This window comes from Urocampus carinirostris, chromosome 20 (assembly GCF_059441175.1).
Source record: "Urocampus carinirostris isolate Australia breed hairy pipefish chromosome 20, RoL_Ucar_1.0, whole genome shotgun sequence".
Classification (NCBI taxonomy): domain Eukaryota; kingdom Metazoa; phylum Chordata; class Actinopteri; order Syngnathiformes; family Syngnathidae; genus Urocampus; species Urocampus carinirostris.
In genome coordinates, this window is record NC_142368.1 from 7,664,579 (window position 1) to 7,685,851 (window position 21,273).

The 21,273-nt window shown below is 38.8% G+C and overlaps 1 protein-coding gene and 1 long non-coding RNA gene across 7 annotated transcripts in view; one reads left to right on the forward strand and one right to left on the reverse strand.

Moving 5' to 3' along the window:
- The window catches only part of fut8b (fucosyltransferase 8b (alpha (1,6) fucosyltransferase)), a 435,447-nt gene that overhangs the window by 392,661 nt on the left and 21,513 nt on the right, over positions 1–21,273 (forward strand). For all 4 annotated transcript variants that reach the window (XM_088324688.1, XM_088324686.1, XM_088324685.1 and 1 more), the window contains 2 exons: positions 8,862–8,976; positions 17,488–17,725. In XM_088324688.1, coding sequence (XP_088180814.1) covers positions 8,862–8,976; positions 17,488–17,725 — 353 coding nt within the window. The remainder of the gene's footprint in view (positions 1–8,861; positions 8,977–17,487; positions 17,726–21,273) is intronic.
- The window catches only part of LOC148346132 (uncharacterized), a 95,740-nt gene that overhangs the window by 15,722 nt on the left and 58,745 nt on the right, over positions 1–21,273 (reverse strand). For all 3 annotated transcript variants that reach the window (XR_015848240.1, XR_015848239.1, XR_015848241.1), the window contains exon 3: positions 584–666. This is a non-coding gene — a long non-coding RNA (uncharacterized LOC148346132). The remainder of the gene's footprint in view (positions 1–583; positions 667–21,273) is intronic.

A 21,273-nucleotide genomic window follows, 5' to 3' on the forward strand; every position in this document is an offset into this window, starting at 1 on the left:
TAATTTGACACGTGTCTGGAAAGAGCTCCCCACACTTTGTATTTGCTTGGTATTCATTATGGAAAGTGGTGCCGCCGTGGAGTGTCTGTCTCTCCTGTTATCAAGCGCGCATGCTTGAAAGTCACACGTCCCTCACGCAAAATTAATGAAGTGGAGAAGCGCAATTTGCCATCTTGCGCTCCGGCGGGTGGCAAATTGCGATCGGCAGCGACGAGAGGGTGAGCTCGGATGAGGTTGGGCTAACTCCGAGCTTAAGTTTGCGAGTGCGTGTGGAAGTGGTTGCTAAGAAACAGAGTTCAGAGGTCACAAATGAACCTCGTCTAAATAGCTGGCTGCCGCTCGGTAAGAAAGTAAAGCCCGGCACAACTTATCAGAGCGTTTCTTTGTAATCCTACTCAAGTGGTTTATAGATGCCATTGTCCTAGCCTTTTCAGCCCTAAGCGGCTTTCAAAAGACTGATTCCTCACCCCGAACGCACACAAAAGACGAGCGGAGACTTTTGTTTGTGCTGAGAATCGTGGCGAAAGAAAAAGGAAATATTTTTTGAAAGTATGATCCTACTTCAAAAGAGTACTACTCTTACCTGGCTCAAGTAGTCAGGAATCCAGGAGAAGTGAAAGGCAGATGTAAGAGTGTATTTTTTCCAGTCTCCATCGACTCTGCGTTCTGAAAAAGGCACAAAAAAATAGATAAAATACTTTAAAATCTGCATCTGGATAGAGATTCTTCGCTTTTAACAGAGGCAAGTACCGTTAATGGGAATTGGTACGATGCCTGTGCAATGAATTTGTTAATGTAAGGGAATAAGGTCACACATTAATAATATTCTTGTATTTTTGTGTGGCTCAGAAATATATTGTTTTCATAATGCAGTGGTTAGCATATTCACCTAATACTAGAGAGGTCCCTGGTTCAAGACCAGATGAAAACATTGGTTGGCCTGGAGAGAGATGGGCACCACCAGGCTGTCCTTGCCCAAGACAAACTGGGGTGAGTACAGTACTGGGTACTCTGCAATAAATTTCAAAGTGTACAAAAAAATATCATACAATACTATTATACTTTTGTCTGTTATTTCTATAAAGTCCTAGTGTGTAATATTTAACCACTAGACGGAACTATATTGTCTTATGTGAACAGAAACCAGTGCCAAGAGAACATCACAGCAGCAAGATGCTAGACAAACACGGTGGTGACTTCTACGCCCAAAGAAATAAATTTCTCGACCTATGATTTTTTATTTAAATTAACATTGGTATGATGGTTCATGTACTTTTGCCTGATATTCAAATACATGTTTAGTTTTTACTAAATGTAAATTTTGTACCACTGGAAGGCACTAAATCCAGGGATGTGATTTTTCCGCTAATTCGCGGAATTCCGCTTTTTTTATCTCCAAAAATAAAATTTTAAAATTTCCGGTGTTTTAATTGGTAAAAAAAAACGATTTCGTCTCGACAGCATGCCATTTGAGTGTTTCCGTAACTGAAATGAAACGTACTTGCGATTGGTTGAAGTCTCGTGTTGACCAATAAACGCGCTTGTTATAGGAGTGTGCCATTGTTCATTTCTCACACGTTTTTGCCGGGTGTTTAAAGAAAGATGTCCGTGATCGAACGCAAAGATGCTCCGCGAGCTAAAGAAATTGATAAGATTGTAAAAAACAAGTTTCGATGGGACTGGTTGGAGAAGGAATTATCTACGAATGTTGGAAAGAAGACTGTGACGAATTTGTTCAATGACTTTATTCGGAAGATCGATCGTGCCGGGAAAGCACTTTGCATTTGGTGTCATGATACCATCGACTATGGTGGGAGAGGTTTCAAAGCTCTTGAAAGTCACGCAAAGAGCAAAAAACACGTGAAAGAACTCCAGTCAAGAACGACAAATTATTCCATCGCTGGAAGTTTCGGTGCCCAAACGAAAACTCCAAAACTTTACGGCCTCCATCCCTTATTGACATCACAATCGGAAGCGGTAATAAAGAGACGTGATCCACCCCAACAACCTGTACCAGTTGCTGATAGAGTCGTGAATTTTGAGGTAGGTGGTAAACTTTTCAAATTTATTTGACAGTTTTCCCATTTTTTTCGAAAATATTATAACGTAATAAAAATGGCCATAAATATTTAACAATTACAATAATAGATTTTCATGTGTACATTACACCAACACTTTACTGTAGGGCCTATACTTATTGTACTTTTTACTGCCCTGGTCCTACCTGGTTTCCCCCCCCCCCCCCCAGCTAGCAATCACCCCCCCCCCCCGCTAATTTTCAGATAATTTCACTTTGGTCAAATCACATCCCTGTAAATCTTACACACTGTCCCTTTAAGGTTTCATATCTTATTAAAAACATGGTAAGCGCAATTATATTACGTTTATCCAAAAGTATATTTGAATGGCAGACAGACATGGCGACTTCTAGGTAGAGATTCCACTGTTTAAAATGAATAAAAATGTCTTGACCGATGATTTTTTTCATACAAATTAACATTGGTATGATAATGTACTTTTGCCTAATATTAAAATCATTTTTTACCACTAGGAAGACACTAAATATTACACATTGTCCCTTTAAGCTTCAGTACAACAGCGGCGATCATCTCTTCCAATACCCCGGAAGCTCCTAATCCCACGTTACAATTTAAGTAAAATATTTCACAACTACTCTACAAAAATGATTTAACGAATGAGCTGATTGGTTGAAACTTAGTCGTTTCCGTGGTTTAAACCAGGAAGTAGCTAGCCAATCACATTCTGGGGCAGGCAGATATCGATCTCAAAACATTGGTGTGTGAATTGTATACCTAACTAGTTAGTAATATCAAACTCGAGTGTGGCTGCCTAACATTAATTTCATAATAATGCGGGGACCACAAACTCAGGGTTTGTACGGGTGCTTGAAATTGTTTGATTTTTAATGTTGTGTTTTTAAGGATTTCAAAGTGCTTGGATTTTCAATGAAGTCATTGTAAAAGCTTGAAATTGTTGCCATGTTTCTGAACAAATCTGCTTTAAAATTATCCAGCACTGTTCTCTGGTGGCATCGCTTTGCATGTCTTATTCCCCTTGTCATTAACGGCAGCTGACATTAGTTTGTACAGTATTGTCCAATGAAGCGTCATGTACTACGGACAGACTGAAGAGATCTTTTCTTCCTCATGCCATGAGGCTCTTTAACTCTACCCGGCAGAGTAAAAGCCCACAGTAAACCACACCACCTACATTGCATATTACCGAATCTTATTGCAATATGTATTCTGTGTAGCACTATTTAGTTATTCTATATAACACGCTACAGTGGGCATTTGCACGTCACACTGGGTATTTGTATATTGTATTCTTTTTGCTTTATTATTGTATTGTTCTCAGCTCAGGGATGCTGCTGGAAATGTGAATTTCCCTTCGGGGATGAATAAAATATCTATCTATCTATCTATCTATCACCCACCACAGGTAGCGCCCAAAAGGACAAGTGCATGCTACACCTAAACAGGGCACTATGAAATGTGAATTTGTGCAAGGATAATTTATGTACCACTTATAAACATTTTGTCTTGATCATGGAAAAAAATTAAAGTAGTATGTTCCCCAGTGGTAAATTGTAATGTGAAGCTACATATCTCTTTTACCCAACACCTACAGTAAATGCGGAGACATTTGTCTCAAAAATAACAGTAGGATCCTGTATTTGAGTTAAAACTTCAAGTTTTTACTTTGTCTAGTTATGCAGTTACCAAGGATCTTTTGAAAATATTACCCTGATATTGTACTTGTAATACATCCAAATTAGTTTGCCGATAGCCCCCTTAGTTTGTCCAGACTAATGTAGTTATTACTGTATGTTCCCTTTGACAATAATGTCAAACCTTATGTAGTTACCAAAGGTAACATAATTGGCATAGGTAAGATGGTAAATGAATAAGTATAGATAAACCATAAAAGGGCTCATACAGATAAAATTCCTCAATCACTTTATTGCCTTCAAGGACATAGTAACAGCATACATCTTGACAAACTAAAACAAGGTCATTAAAACTATGATATCAGGGTTACATTTGATTAAAAGGGCTTTAGTAACTGCTTAAGTAGAGAAGGTAAAAAGGTTTTCTTATACCTCATCAGGATCACACTGTCGCTGTCATTGTAACCACTAAATGCTCAACAAACTAAAGAAATAACAGAATTACATTATTGCCATAAGGGTTGAAGAAACTACAAAACTATTGGCCAAATTTGGCTAGAGCGCGATATGCATTTGATCGGAGGTATTGAGAGTTTCAAGTCTGCTTGTCCCACCGAGCAATTTCAGATTTGCTGCCCTGGCAAAGCGAATATTAGCACAGGACGCGAGCCTCTTTGATCTTCTTCCAGGCCCTTTTTCATCTCTCCTGATTTCAAACCGGGAAAGATGCACGCACGTTACCAAACAGCTCACAGATTAAATCAACGCAAAATGAGCTTGCACGTTCATTATTCGCCTCTTTGAAGCTCAGCGGGGAGCGAAATACACCTAAATGTATATTTCCAGATGAATACAAGATGACAATCCCAATGTAAGATTTGGGTGACAACACGTCACTTAGCTCCTTTTGGAATAAATCCTATCGGAAAATGAGCGTAGACATTCACGCTCTGTCGTCCACTTGCCCGGGAGCGCCGACGCTGACGTTTTCGGCTAGGGGCGAACGCAAACACGACGCGCCGGCTCTCTTATGCGGGCTTAATGTATTACTCACTCTTTTGACCCAAATCAGTCAAACCGTATGTGTCTGAGCGGTATTATACACATGTTTGGTAACTCATCCGAAGACACAAAGCAAAAATGTGCTATTTAAACACTGGAGTTTTTCCCAGGGTTCGTACATATTTCACAAGGCCTAATTCAAGAACGTTTCAAGGCTGTGCAGGGGCGGACGTAGCTGATGGCACGGCAGAGCTGAATAATCAATTCAGATTATTGTGAGATTGTTTACATTTCTAACTAAATGCGACTTCTATGTAAACGCCACCATGCGTCCACGGTTTGCGGAAGTACCCATGGATGCTATTGCCGTAGTGTATCTAGCAATTTAAAAGTAATTGTGCTACCGGAGGCTGAACAGTGTTATTCCCACAAATATCAATTAAAGCCAAAACTTCACTTTCCCTCCTTTGACTGCATTCAGTGTTTTTGGCAGCCATGCTGTTGATTTCTACGCTGCAGGGGAAGAACATGGAAATAAAGCAGTCGCGAGAGGATTGAAGAATAACAAAGCTGAAAAATGAACTCCAACGAACTCCTTAAAACATACTGAAAATCCGTGCGTTTTACTTAATACTTCAATAAACTACGACTGAACTCATTTATTATACAAACACTTGTATGAGTCGTTGTGAGGCAGGGGCAGTAGAGGGCACCCACGCCCTATTGTACGGTGTGCTATGTGTATGTGTTAAAAACAGACATAAAACCAGCTACTGAGATTGTGCCCTTTTAAGGTGTAATAGTGTTAATACTAATTATTAATTGTTATTATTATTATTAAACTCACCAAAACTAACGATGTATTTAAGGTGGAAGCAAGCAAAGGGAAGTAAATTCGTTTAAAGTTCAGCCTATGTGTGAACTAAGCTAGACTATTTCCATCCATTTAACTTGTCATAAATAGGGATTTTCGTCGTTTCTTACCCGAAATGGACTGGTGTTGTACAAAGTGGCTCACACAAGCTTTTTTTGTTTGTTTTGTTTTTCAAATTAAAAAATAGCAAAATCACCCTTTTTTCCTGTCTGTGTAGGTTGTCGTTGCCAAATATCAAACTCAGCTTTCAGAGTCTGACCCTACTAGTTTATTTAATGTGACTGTACTTTTAATTATTGCCATGATAAGAAATATATATATATATTCCAAAATTGACTTAAGTGAGGAAATGTGTTAGTATTTGGTGAACTGTGATCACTTTTGAGGAATCCAACAGTAATTTGTTAAAAAAAAAAAAAAAAACACAGCAGGGTTTACTGTAATTTTACTTTCTAATTGGGAACACAATTCAGTGTCTGAATGTTTCCCCTGCCGATGCGTCGCAATTTTACTTGAGTGGAACAAATCTATCGTTCTACCACGAGGTGTGGAAGGCGACAAGACGTGCCAGTCAATTCCACAAAAACAAGACAGAAAACAAAGAACAACAGTACGAGATCAATAGGCTGCTTTCTTCTCGAGCTTGGCTTGTTTATTACGAGAAAAGCTTTGTTTGACAAAATGTGCCCGTTGTGTTGTCTGCGTGCCATTCTCGGTGTCACACAAATGCAACTATTTTTCTGGTTGTCACCGATTATTGGACGGCAGTGTGTTGAACACGCTCCATTTCGACATATAGAAAATGAAAACCCTTGCGGTGACTAACAACAGGTACAAGGACTTGAAATCTTTGAAAATGTTTGAATTTTAGTGCTGTGTTTTTAAGGTTTGAAAAATGCTTGAATTGTATTTGAAGCGCTTCTAAATACTTGAAATTGTTGCTAGGGTTTGGGCTTCAAATAAGGATTTTTAGACTTAATTTTTAGTTCCCAAATGGGATCGAAGCTATGGTTAGAGACTAGGGTTTGAGCTCCATTATTAGGGTTCTAAACTGAATGCAGGTTTCCAAAATAGGGTTAGAGCTAAGATTACAGGTTGAAGTAGGGCTAGGGTTTTAAGCTGTCCTTTCGGTTTTGAAATCAGGCTGGGGCTTGATTTAGGGTGAAACTAAGGTTTAGAGTGGTGGATTTAATATTTCAATGCTACTGGAGGAATTGGCTTTGAAAGTCTTTAAAAGGTGCTTGAATTCGGTCATGAAAGAAGGTTTACGAACCCTGAAAAAATGATTTATAAAAGCAGCGCTTGATAATGCTACTAAGGCTTCACAGGTATGACTTCTGGAGAGGTAGAAAACCATTTGTTTTCAGACTGGCGCTGATACTTTAAGATACATAACATTTCCCTGAAAATAAAGATCTAGAAATACACATTATGTTAAACTTTGGTTATTCTATACAATTTTTACCATTTTTTTTAATGTATTTTTGTATAGAACATAACATATGTTCCTGTCCTGATTCAAGATATATATGATAACCGCTTTTCCAGACCAATGCAGATGCCCAATATAATTTTGTACACTGAAAATACAATGGATGTAGGAACTATATTTTGTCAAGCAGGTCCATTAAGGGGTCTAAAACTCATTTCTGCCCAGCAAGACAATATTAAGGCTCAATAAGTCCCTTTGCGACTATGCGGTCCTTATATTTGTGTTGGAGGGTTTTAAGTTTCTGTGCATCTGTTGTCAATATGGTCTTTTAGAAAAGTAAGTTATCCTGGTTATTGTACATGTAATTTAATATGCCAAGCCCTCTGCAGTTACTATGTCACATAAGGCAATCACGTGATGGAGATATTTTAGCTCCATTAGTCCCTTTATAGTTTATCTATACCTATGCAGTTACTATGCCCCTATAAAAATGTGAGTTACAATAGCCATATTTAGTTTGTCGAATCTCATGCAGTTACTATGTCCCTTTGTGACCGTGAAATCCTAAAATATGAATTATAACTGCAAGTTTTTACTTTCTTTTTATGAAATTATTGTAGCCCCCTAGAAAAAAATGAATCTTGATATTGTCTTAGGTTGTCAAGTCTTGTGCAGTTGATAATTGTGTTAGCTACTTTCAATTAGGTTTTTTTCTTGGTATGTTGGAAACCACATTTTTTTTTCAGACTGATATTACCAAATCTTGAGTACGCATCATCACTAACAGGGTTACCTTAACTGGATTACTTTCAATTACTTTTGGATTACTCCAATACCAAATATGCTAATAAAAGACAAAATAAACTCAATATGAATAAAATTGACTCACAACACGTGGTAAGCTTTCTCTCCTGGCATTGATCTCCGGTAAAACGAACATAAAATGCGACAGAAACAAAACGAAAATAAATCCAAACAGCTTGCCAACATCATTTTTGCCGTTCCATGTATTCCGTTACTCACCAAGCCTGCACAAAATTTAGTCATTTTATTCATATTTAGTTTCTTTTGTCTTTTATTAGCATATTTGGTATTGGAGTAATCCAAAAGTAATTGAAAGTAATCCAGTTAAAGTAACCCTACCCAACCCTGATCACTAATACCAGATACCGATAGCAATAGTACTTGTTGGGTTTTTTCGCAAAAAAATGACTGACAGTATGAAAACAATGCATTTAAAATCCCTCCAAAATGTTTCACCAATTTTATATTTCTCGTGTTAATTGAGCCATTCCTTTAATTTCAGCTACTAGTAGGCAGGCAATACCTGGTACAGTACTGGTCATGCCATATTTACATTGTAATCCTGTGTAATCATTGATATAATAAATTACCATAACATACAGACATATTTTTTGATTAAAATAATTAAATTCATTCATTGACCCCGAATCGGACTTTGAAAAACCGTGAACAAATACATTGTGTTTACAGTTTACATTGCCTTAAAAAAAATAAAAATAAACATGACCAAATGTATACAACATGGTAGTACTGCAAGAAAAACAAACGGTGTGACGAAGAGATAAAACCCAAAAGCCTTTTCCTATGTCATATATAAAACTAGTGGGAGAGTAGTTAAGAATTGATGCTCACTGCCGGGTTCGAATCCTGTTGCATCCAATGTTGTGCAAATGTGGGACGCAATATTTTTCGACCAATCAATTATTGCTCAGATATGGTAATTTACGACCTTAAAACCTTATGTATGCGCACCCAAACTTTTGAGATCGTTTTTGGATCCCAACAAATTCCATTTCATTTGATAGAATAGCATTTCTGAACCGTTTTTGGCGTTGTAGGTCCATCATGACAGACCTGTACTACCTCAGTCAAGCAGACGGCGTGGGCGAATGGAGGGTAAAGGAGGCCAAAGACCTTTCGGATCTGGTCCAGAACCGAATCACCTACTTGCAGGTATGCCCCTCTCACACCTCGCTTTTCTCGTTCACACTTCCGACATGTCAAACTCGCCCACCGGAAACGCATATGGGGAAAGTCCCTTCTGCATACACTCGCTTATGGAAGCCCTTACACCATGCCGGCCTCGTTTGCACCATCCATAACTGTCGGCGTCTCTTTCCCACTAGGAGCAGGTGAGAGGTGCGATAACGCTCGGACGAGTTTCTCGCAAAATGTGCTAAATGATATCCGCGGCACGAGAAAAATTATTTCCGATTTCAATTTGGGAATCCTCCCTCGGGGGCGCGCTCGCTTTTGTTGCCAGGGGTTTCGAAACTATTCCTTCCTGTCACGCTCACTCCCGTTCCTAGTTCGAGCTGCCGTGCCGCGTCTCGCGGCATTAATGAGGCGGCGTGTTTGATGAAGAGGACCTAGTCAGCCCGGTTGGGCGGAGACGGAGCCGCTAACAGCTGCTGTCACCGCCGCTGAGGGATCGCACCTCGCCACCAGCTGCCATTCCTAATTTATCACACGCACGCATACACAAACACACTCGGCTATGCACAGATGGGCTCACGCACACACACACCTGTGCGAGGCTTTTTGCACGTTTGCTCGGAGATGCATTTGAGCGGACGTGCACTCGAACCCGCTCGGGTCCCGACGCGCGCCTCGCTGCCTGCGCCACTGCGGGCTCCATCTGTGAACTCATACAGCGAACATGGCAGCTCCTTTAGAGTCATTGTCAGACACGAATTTCTTTGAGTGAGGGTGACATATAAGACGGCTTCATTCATGTTGCAAAACCATACCGTAATTTCCAAACTCTTAACCAACCCCGACACTTTCTAATAGACCTCTTATACATTTGATATTTATGTATTTTTTAAGTTATTTTGACAAACACTTGGAAGGTTCATTTTGATGCGTGTCGCTGGGTTCTCAGATTAGCAATGATTTCTAGTTCTAAAAGCACATGTCCCTTGAACAACAAGCTTGCCTTTTTTTGCACTTTATAAAAATATATATATATATATATATATATTTGCAGGTGTATGGCATACATTTGTATGTATTTTGTTATTTGACACTGATTTTTTTTCATTGTTTTATTTAGCAGAATAATCAGTTTTGTGCACCACTTTCTCATTTGAATAAAGAGGAAATGAATCATGTGTTTATGCCTCAGACCCCCCTTAAGTGTTCACCCACCAGGATCTTACAAAATTCTTTGGAAAACACCGTTATATACAGACGCTGCCCTACTCACGAACGAGATAGATCACTCGTAAGTTGAATTTGTTCGTAAATTGCTTCAGTGCCATATTTTGTATGTTTAAGGCTTGTATAAGTAACCTGTATTGTTTTGTACTAAAAAAACATTTCATAAAATCATATGCTCTATAAAGTAAAGTTGAGTTTAACTTACTTTTGGAAGATGCACTTCAAAAGATCCTCTTCCGTGGTAAAAAGTGGTAAAAAAAAAAGCGTTCCGACCATTTTCTCAACCGCATCAAGCTTTCCTATTACACTTTCATTTCAAAAGAAACGGCTAGCCACTTTACACCAACCATATTGAATGGATGCACAAGATATTAAACGAAAAAAATGTCAAAGTTCTTAGCGTGCAAGAGATACAGTGCAGGGTGGAGGTTTACTTCCGGGTGGATGCAGAGTGACCTCACAGCGCCACACACTGGCAGCAGCGGAAAGAAACACTACAGTAATGTCCTGTGCACACAATCCAAAATCCAACTTACAGCAATATTTTTCGACATCCCGAAAAAAATGTGGGTATTTACCGTTGAATGGTCATAAGTAGGGGAGCGTCTGTAATACACATATACTTTTTTATGTATTTATTTATTCTTTTAGTCAGCTGCGTTCAAGGATTGCCCTCTCGCCTTGAAATGCATACTCGTATTTAATTGTTTTATGCTCCATCACTAAATCCAACATCGGGTGAAATATATTTTTTGCACGACAAATAATGAATGTCGTCCATCTGCTCAAGCGTGCAAAAGAAGTGTCACAGGGTTGCTTTTGATGTACATTACATGCGCATTAACATTCCGACAGCAAACAAAAATAAAAAGGCTTGCCAAGTTAAACCCAGCAGGGGAGCTTTGGTCCAAATCCAAAATGAAGTATTTCGATTTTTACGGCCGCACAAAACGGAGCAAAGGCATCCTAGAAGTGTTTTTGGACTTTACGGCCAAACGTCCACTTTAGATTGAAGGTTAGACTCGTTGGGTTTTTTAAAGAGCCAGCGCGTTAATTCGAGCAAGCAACTTCTTTTTATAGGCCGCGAATGATAAAGCTTGCCAACTGTCAGAGTAAATCCTGCCGACGATACCGGGGTCTGCTGTATTCTCGCCGGCATTTGCATAACAATGAGACGAGCGCTACCTTGATTTGCCGTTTCTGCACAGTTACAATATTTTTCTGGCAAAATAGAAAAGGGATTCATTTCTTTGTTAATAAATGAAAAGGACATCAGAGACTAATTACCCTTGTAATTGTTATTTTCATTAAGCAAAATTCCCACGTGGGTTTTCCTGAAGTACTCCGGCTTCCTCCCATATTACAATAACATGCGTGATAGGTTAATTATACTCTAATTCACCCTGAGGCGCGAAGACTTGTTTGTTTATAGTTGGCCGATAATTATTGGCTGGCAACTGGTGGAGAGTGTCCCTCGCCTCCCTCAAGGTCAATTTGACTTTGGCTTGATAAGTGATTGGTAAAAATTGGACGGCCATTTTTTTTACCCATAGTTAGGTGCCAAAAAAGACAGGTTTGAAATATTCTTTTGTGTAACACTTAAATAAAAAGACAGCCCGAAAAATGTCAGGATTCGAAATGACTGTATATGTCACAGAAACTATTTTAAATCCTTTGTTTTTCAAGGGCAATGCTCCGGGAGACTTTGATTCCAAGAGCAAATTCATTTTAAAATGTATTGTGAGATTGTATTTTATTAATTTTCAAATATGGATTGTACACCCCCACAACAATAATGGAGAAACAAGAAAAAGACTATTATTAAAAAAAAATATTTGGATAAAGTTGGGGAGCTTAAACCGTCCCAAAAATGGAAAAAAAAGAGTACAGTCTTCCTCAAAAAAGGTAGAATATAAAGTGATGAACTACTGAATGGCCTATTGGTTGGCTGGTTGGATCACTAGGGTCTGAGGGTCACCATTTCCTGTGGTGTGTCTTGGGCAAGTACAGCCTGGTGGCCAACAAATGTTTCCACCCGGTCTCGAACCGGGGACCTTTCGCGTGTTAGGCAAATGTGCTAACCACTGCCCTACTGTAACACGAATGGCTTATTACTAGATGCTAAAATCGAATGCTAAAAGCAATCATGTTTTTGGCTAAAAACATTTTTGTGCGTTCATATATTTAAAATGTAAAAAAACCAATGTTAGCTTATTCACGTCAATAATCCGAGTCTGTTAATATATAACTATAGAGTAAATTCAGCTTTAAAGCATTAACTCAAGTTGAAGCTTTCTTTAAAGGTAACACTAATAAGACAAGGCATTTTGTGTATTGCCACAATTTTTCATATATGCCAACCTGTAAAGTCTAAAAAGTGGTAGATTTTATAGTATGTCTGAACGCAAAACACAATTCGTTCACGGAATATTGAAAAAAGAAAGCATGTGCTTGTTTAAAACCGTAAATGACAAACTTTTTGGCGCAAAGGGCAGCCAGTTTGATGAGAATTTCTAAAATGGCAACTTAGCTGGCTTGCTAAAAAGGTACAGTTAGCTAGAAAAGGTAAACAGGTAAAAAACTAAAAGGGAGCTAGATAGCTAACTAGAAAGCAGGCCAATATTTAGCTAGATTGCTAAAAAGGTAGAAAGATAGCGGTCTACAAAGCTAAAAGGACAGCCAGTTTGATAGGAATTTCTAAAATGGCAACTTAGCTGGCTTGCTAAATAGGTACATAGTTAGCTAGAAAAGATAAACAGGTAAAAAACAAAGGGAGCTAGATAGCGAACTAGAAAGCTTGACAAAATTTAGCTTGATCGCTCGCTAATTAGCTAAAAAGGTAGAAAGATAGCGATCTACAAAGCTAAAAGAGCAGCCAGTTTGATAGGAATTTCTAAAATGACAACTTAGCTGGCTTGCTAAATAGGTACATAGTTAGCTAGAAAAGGTAAACAGGTAAAAAACTAAAAGGGAGCTCGATAGTTAACTAAAAAGGAGGCCAATATTTAGCTTTCGAACGAGCAAAGAAAAGATCAAATGTTAGCTAGTCCGCTTGCTAATTCGCTAAAAAGGTAGAAAGATAGCAGTCGACAAAATTAAAAGGGCAGTCAGTTTATATGAATTTATAAAATGGGAACTTGGCTAGATGGCTTGCTAAATAGCTAAAGCGTAGCTTGATAGTTAGCTAGAAAAGTACACAGGTAAATAACTAAAAGGGAGATAGCTAGCTTGCTAGAGGGGAGGCCACAAATTAGCTTGATAATGAGTAAACAGATCAAACATTAGCTTTGATAGCATGCAAAAAATGTCAAATTAAGCTAGATAGGTCGCTTGCCAAATAGCTTGAAAGGTAGACTGATAGATAACTACAAAGCTAAAACAGCGTATACAGAAAGATAGTTAAAAATATGCAAATGTCTTGCTCATTTGTTTCATAAAACCCATACATTTTAGTTAGCTGTATTTCCTGTAAAATAAATCAATACATAGATTAATTTATGTTTTTTATACATGAAAACATTGTCATTCTGTTCTTTTAATTAATTGCTTGAAAATAACTATCTATACAAAAAAAAACATCTCCACAAAGGCCAAAAATTGAATTATTAAATTATTCGAATTTCTAAAATAACGACTTCACAACTAACTACTATGTTATCATCAGGTTAATTATTATAAATAGGGTTCAATACAAATTACTCGAAAATCAAAATGAAGCAGCACTGGTCCGCAAGCAACCAAACTGTCCTTAGCGGGCACCACGTTAGAGAACCCTGTCATAAATGAACACGTCGACACTGATATGCTAACATCGCTAGTTTTCATTCAACAGACTGTATCAATAGCGCCTCTACCGGTCGTTGGAAATGAGTACCACGTTATCGGCCCTCAAGAGCTCGGAGACGTTTTTTCACACAATCTATACAACACTCAACAAGCAATAACTCTCTTATTATAGCCTTTTTATATCGATAATTGATTCCCTTCAACCATTTCCTGCCTCTACACCGTCAACGCAGAGACTGTTATTCTTTAAGCTCATTTTAATGTCACGCACGTTTCGCGGCCGGCTCGCCAAGGTCGCTTGAATATGAAAGCGGAAACAAAAAAAAAAGCTTAACAAAAGCTCCCTGCCGCTCCGCCACTGTAGATTATACGTACGCCAGTGAATGGATGGCGGGGAAAGGGAGTGTCGCTTTCATTTTCCTCCCTCTCTTCGAGTAGAAGCCCCTTCCTCCACGTTCCAACGCCTCCCACTCCTCTAAAAAAGAAAGCGTGCGGAATACTGTGAACCACCTCGGCTGCAGCAAACCCTAATGAGGAAAACACTCCCATCGGCCACGTAATTGCTGTTTGGGACGCGGGCTGGTGCAGGGATCGCGAGTTTCTCGGTATTGCAACATTGCGACTCGCCGTCACTCAATCGTAGTCTTATACGGTTTCTATGTCTCTTATTGCAATAATGCGATTGATGTATTTTAGCGATATTAGCAGTTTGTCTAGACTAATTTGGTTACTAAGGTCCTGAGGTGATTGTGTGATCTTGGTATTTAAGTTTAAAAGCAACTATTTTTCGTTTGTTGCTCCTTAACATTAACAATGTATTATTGGTATGAGTTAGAAAAGTATTTTTTACATTTCTGTTCAGTGTAACTTACTTTTGGAAGATGTGCTCTATGAGGTCCTCCTCCGTGGTAAAAAGTGGCCGAAGAAAAAGCGTTCCGACCAATTTTTCAACCCCATCAAGCTTTCTTATTACACTTTACAGCAACCGTATTGGATCAATGAGATATTAAACAATAAAAACGTCAAAGTTCTTAGCGCGCTGGAGATACAGTATAGTATGCCACACACGAACTAGGAAGAGGAAGCCGGATTTTCTTACTACTCCATACTACTACTCATACTGTTACTACTCCTACTCAATCATGTGGTTACTTTTTCAGTGACTAAGGCTATTTTGAAATAAATGTAATCCTTATCTTACAGTTGTAATAACCTTGTTTTCGTTTGCCAAGCATTATGCGGTTACTATATCCCTGAAACCAATAAAGTTGTTGAGGAATTGTATCTGTAGTAGCCCATTTGTCCTTCATCTATACTTGTACTATGTTCCCAATGACAACTATCGTATCCTGTTATATGAATAAAACGGGCTGTTGTAACTGAAATTACAGGGTGACATTATTGTTACAGGGGACATACTAACAACATTATTCTGGACAAACTTTTAAGGGGCTAATACAGCTAGAACACCTTATAACATGATACAATTGATAGGCAAGATAACTGCACAAGAATTGACGAACTAAATTCGGCCTAAAAATCAGTATCACACCGTCTTAAAACAGACATAGTAACTGCTTAAAGGTGACATATGTAACTTTTGGCTGGAATCATCATTGCAGCTTATTTCGTTGCGCGTGCAATTTTGTGAAATTCTTTCTTTTTCGTTTTTTGGGGGATTGGGGTTGGCATATGGACAGTATTTGAAACGGTCTTTTTCTTGCTTTCACCATTTTCATCCTACAATAAAAGAAAACCACCCGCAGGATAACTCTGTCCTGCCTCCTTATCTTCTGCGTAATGCGCTTTGTGGCCAGAAAACTGATGATAAAAGTAATATAAAAGCAGATAGGCGCCATGGGGAAAGTATATAAAGGCTGTTTGAACCCTGTTGGAATTCTAAACATAACTCGATAGAGAAAATATTTGATTTTAAACTGTTTAAGGATACTTTTATCCATACACCCCACCTTTAAAGATCAACAACGGAAATTTTTTTGTCATTGCTTATTTGTGCGGTGGGAAGGAACAGCACAGCAAGGGGGAAAAAGCGGACAGAGTGTTGCTAAAAGGTGAAGTGAGTGGGAGTATGTAAAGAGAACACCTTTTAATGCCACACTCAAATGTCAACTGTCATTTATAACAGGCGACTGACTAGAGCATTGTACTGTACATTATGGACTTAAAAGTCACACTTTTTCATCGCTATTCAGGCTTCGTATCAGTCAAAGTGAGTTATTATATGTTTCACTTTGTCAAGTTATGTTGTTCAAACGTCATTTGTCTTACAACGTGGAAACTAGCGTGTTCTTCTACTTGTAGAAATGTCACCTGTAAACGATAAGAATATTGTCAATTTACCTTCGGCGCAGCCTGCACTGATGAAGACAGAGCAGGAAATGTTCCGCCCACCTCTACCCCTCTCCCAATGAAATTGCTCCGAGTGGTTTGCTGGCGTTTTTCTTTATTTACAGTTTGATCTATGGGTTTTCATCTCCAAGTATCTCACCAGTGAACATGTTATGTGACATTACTTTGTTGTTGACTCATTGTTTTGTCCTGTTTTTATTTTAATGTTCGAAATAAAAGTTTTGATTCATTCATTCATTCAGTGAACGTACATAGTTTAGTCAGTTTACATTTAAAGAGTTGTTTTCTTCCACTGTATACAAAAACAAGCTTTAAAATCGAGCTCACTTCCTCTTCACTGTAAATTAGCGTCGTTGACTATGCCTTCTTTTGTCCCGGGAGAGATTTTTCTTTTTTTGCAACAGGGACACAGAAAATAACCTATAGTCTACTTTTTCTTGAAACACGAGGGAAAAAGAAATGCAATAGCTGAATGCAACCCCCAAGAGCAGTGCGGCGTCATTTTCAAGCAGAGTTGAGAAACAAAGCATTTACAAGCACTTCACCCAAAATTCAAACACCATGAAAGCATTTTCAAGTATTTCAAGCACCAGTATGAAAATAATCTTTACTTTCTTTACTCGTGTTTGTGACAACAAAGCGCTCTAAATTTAAAACAAAAATTTTAAAATGTGTTCTCATCTCTGCGGCCAATTTTTGAACTGTATTGCCGGGGGCTATTTTCATCCAGAAAGTAATATGAGGTTACGGGTATTTATGGAAGCGGACCTGTGCACTCTAATTGGAATAATTGAAAAAAAAAAAAAAGCTCTGTGCCCTTGCCCGTCAAAATAATGGAAGATGTCACCAAGTGGAGCAGAGAGGCCCGTTGCTGCCGCTAGTTATTTTTTTTATTTTTTCACCAGAAACAGAGATCAATGGCACAGCGTGAAAATGTGTAATTTTCTCAGCTGTTCACCGAAAATAATAACTCCCTGTAATTGAATGTACTCTTTGGGCAAAGAAGTGCAGGGTAGGATTATCAGAGAGCAACAATATGAAATCAAGGTAACAAAAGCAAACAAGATCGGCCGCGCCGCGTTATTAGAATTCAAGGTGGGCGGGCCCAGATGAATCCAAACGTATTGAGATTGTGTTTTCTCGCAGAACCCGGCGGACTGCAGCAAGGCCAGGAAGCTGGTGTGCAACATCAATAAAGGCTGCGGTTATGGCTGCCAGCTCCATCACGTGGTTTACTGCTTCATGATCGCTTACGGCACCCAACGGACGCTCATCCTGGAGTCGCACAACTGGCGCTACGCCCCTAGTGGATGGGAGAGCGTTTTCCTCCCCGTCAGTAACAGCTGCACCGATCGCTCGGGTGCCACCACCGGGCATTGGTCGGGTACGTCATTGTATATGTATATATGGAGGTATTCCACTTCTGTTTTTTTGATTCAAGCTGATGCAGTAACATTGCTAGCACTGGAGCAGTCAGTGTAATTATATGCACACTTGATATATATATATATATACTTCATTTTAAACTGGTTTTGAAGAAGGCACATTGGATTAAATGGTGCACTCCCCAAAAACTTTTATGTGATCTACTTTTAATCTATGAGGTGGAATTAAAACTACAGTAAGGGCTGAGGTTGCATAAAATGAAGGAATGTGTTGAAATTAAAGTATCTTACATAATAACATTATAACATTATTTTGCTACAAACGTTATTTTTTCCTTCTAAATTTAAGAGTTAAGGCAAGGCTTGGTACTCATGAAAGCAAAACATTTCTTCAGTGAGAGCCATTTTTATTTTCAGACAAAAATTCAACTGAAACACCAAAGCGGATCCCTATGAAAAAGCTAAATATTTTGTCAATTTTTTTTTACACCTGTGATGTTTGATTATTTCATAAAATATACAAAACACAAAATATCTGTACCTATGCCCCATAGAAACAAACGTTCCACTTAGTTCCTCTTCCTGCCACAGTCATGTACAATTTCTAATCATTTATTTGTGAAATGTGTCATCTACGTACTCATAAGTATAATATACAAGTCACTGTGTGTCAATGTTGGGAATAATGCCACGATAAATAAAAATTACTTTTTAAAAGAAGTAACTGTCACTAATTACCTTTTTAAAAGCAAGACCGGGCCACAAACCTAAGCACAGGTGCTTGAAATCCTTGAAAATGTTAGAATTTTAATATTGTGTTTTCAAGAATGGGAAAGTGCTTAAAGTTTGATATAATTAAAATAATTTCTAAACCAGTCTGCCTAAAAATGAAGCAGAATTTCAACACAACTAACATAAATAATCTTTCACTAAACTAATAATGTAGGAAATAAAATTGGGCTTGGCAGCAACTCGTATAAAAAGGTACACACAAACTTAAATGGCTCCCTGAAACTTAGTCTAAATAAGTAAAATACAATATAACATGACTGTAATTAACTTAAAAAACATTTTTAACAAATTTTGCAAATTGAAAAGTGCGGACACTCCAGTTTTAGATTGACAAACTAACGTTGTGATAAGAGCTAATTTATCAGCTTAAACCTGAACATGCCTCCAACACACATTTTGACTACACTTTTTACGCTCTCTTAGTCACAAACACGCCTTTCTATGACGGACACAGGCATGACAGGACAAGTTAGCCGAGCTGCAGCTTTCTCCCGCTTTAGTGGCTCCACCCTCGAATCAGAAGGCGCGGGGTGGGTAGCAGGATAGAGAAGAAGAAGAGTAGGAACAAAGAGAGAGTATCAGCTGCATGAGACTTAATAATGAAAAAAATATGATACCATTAGCCAGCAAATTCCCAAATATTGTTGCCAATAATCGGGCGACCTCTAGTTTGCACGGCATTGTCCTATGAAGCGTCATGGCTACCTACGGGTCTGCGCCCAAGCGGACAGGTGCATCTACACCTAAACAGGGCACTATAAAATGTGTATTAGTGCAAGGATTACCTATGGATTATGAACATTTCTCATTGGCCATGAGAAAATGCGGTGGCAAATTGTGATGGGAAGAACTGAAAATGCAAGCTACAAATTACCGTCTTTATGAGGAAAGATTTGTCTCAAAAACAAATATTTGGGATTAACTTAAGAATTAAAAATGTTTTCATAAATGCACACGCAAGATTGGAAATCGCAGATATATATGTAGCTCTGCAAAATACATGATTCACACCATATTCTGTTAATGGTACTGCTTGAATTTGGCCAAGGTGCACAGACCCTCCAAGTAGTGCCCACCTCGAAACGTCCCACAGATTTAAATTAAGGATCCGGCCATCGTTTTTTTTGTGCTGCTGCAGCTAAAACCAAACGGCGTACGAAGGCTCTAGCTAAGCACAACGTAGCAATTCCTGTAAAAGCACTTTGGCAGCTAATGTATTGGCGGTGCGCTGCTGCTCAAAGCGTCGGTTGCCAAGAAATCCAGCAATAAAAGAACGGAGGCAACTTTATGTGCTGAAAACGGTTTGTCCGTCAAGTGTGAACCGAGGCACGCTCTCATCAAGGATGGCGTATAGGTTATTAAGTCCTCGCAAGACTGAATGGTTTTCGAGATGGAGCGGCTAAAGGTTACAACATTGTTCCATTAGAGCTTTGTTCTGTGCTTCTGCAACACTTAATGGGAAAATAAAACTCTTCCAATCGGAGAGGGATTCCCCCGTTTTAGCCTTTTAGCTAAGGTGCCCTTGGTTGCTCCGCCCCCTTCCATGCTGGAACGTGGCCCACTTCTACAAATGCTGACGCTCGTGATTTATGACCCTAAGTCGATGCGAGTTGTCACGGACAACTTCGATAGAGGTATTAACTTTACTCGACCCGTCAGGTGACTCCGTTCGTGGAATCGGTTCTCAGTCTGTCGATACTCAAGGTTAGCAGAAATGGTGTGACCGTGTTGGAAATAAGATATGCCGGATCAGATAGGGGGTTATAATCGGATATGTCAGTTCAGTAGCGGCTTGGGAAAGGAGTCAATAAAATCCACCGCGTCAGTGTGATCATTATCATTCGAGATGATTGATGGCAAAATACGAAGGAGTAATTAATGTGGTGCTGAATTTGGATTCACATCCTGCGCAGTACTTCCTATACCAACGATTCCGGATCGATTTCAAAAAAGATAGATATTCGAGTGGAGAAACTAAGTTGCCCAAGGGTCTTTGTCGAAGTTCATTTGTTGTCATTTTTATTGTTTTTAAACATACTTGTCAGCATGGCCTTTGACTGTTATACACACGCTCCATCACACATAAGGTTCCGCCAAAATCATTCAACAAGTCTCTGAACCAACAACTGATCACAAAACAACAGGGTTCGTACAAGCGCCTAAAATAATAATGCTCGATTTTTAGGGATGGAAACATTGTAAATGATTGAAACCGTTGTCATGCTTCTCAACAAGTCTGTCTTAAAATTACACCGGCACTGTCCTCTGGTGGCTTCGCTTTGCCATTTTCTCTTTTGCATTTCTTCCCTCGTGATTAACGGCAGCTAGCATTAGTCTGAATGGTCATTGCCCTGTGATGCGTCATCGGCCCCTACGGGTCGTGCCCGGGGAGGTGGGTTAATGCTACACCTAAACAGGGAACTATGAAATGTATTGGTGCAAGGATTACATATTGATTATTGACATTTATAATGAGCCAAGCAAAGATCTTCCTGCAACTGAAAATAGAAGCTACATATTACAGTTCTGTCGTTTTTAACCAACACCTGTATGGGAGAGATTATATTTTTAACAATTATATTAGCGATTTACTGCAGATCTAAAAATAATATGGCTTGGTAAATGCACACGCAAAATTAAAAATCTCACATGCATATCAAAGATTTATTTGGGGATCAGCAAAATCATAATATTCACTGGATTTCGACCTTGAAATTGACGTTTGAAAGTCCTTAAAAAGTGATTTAATATGGCC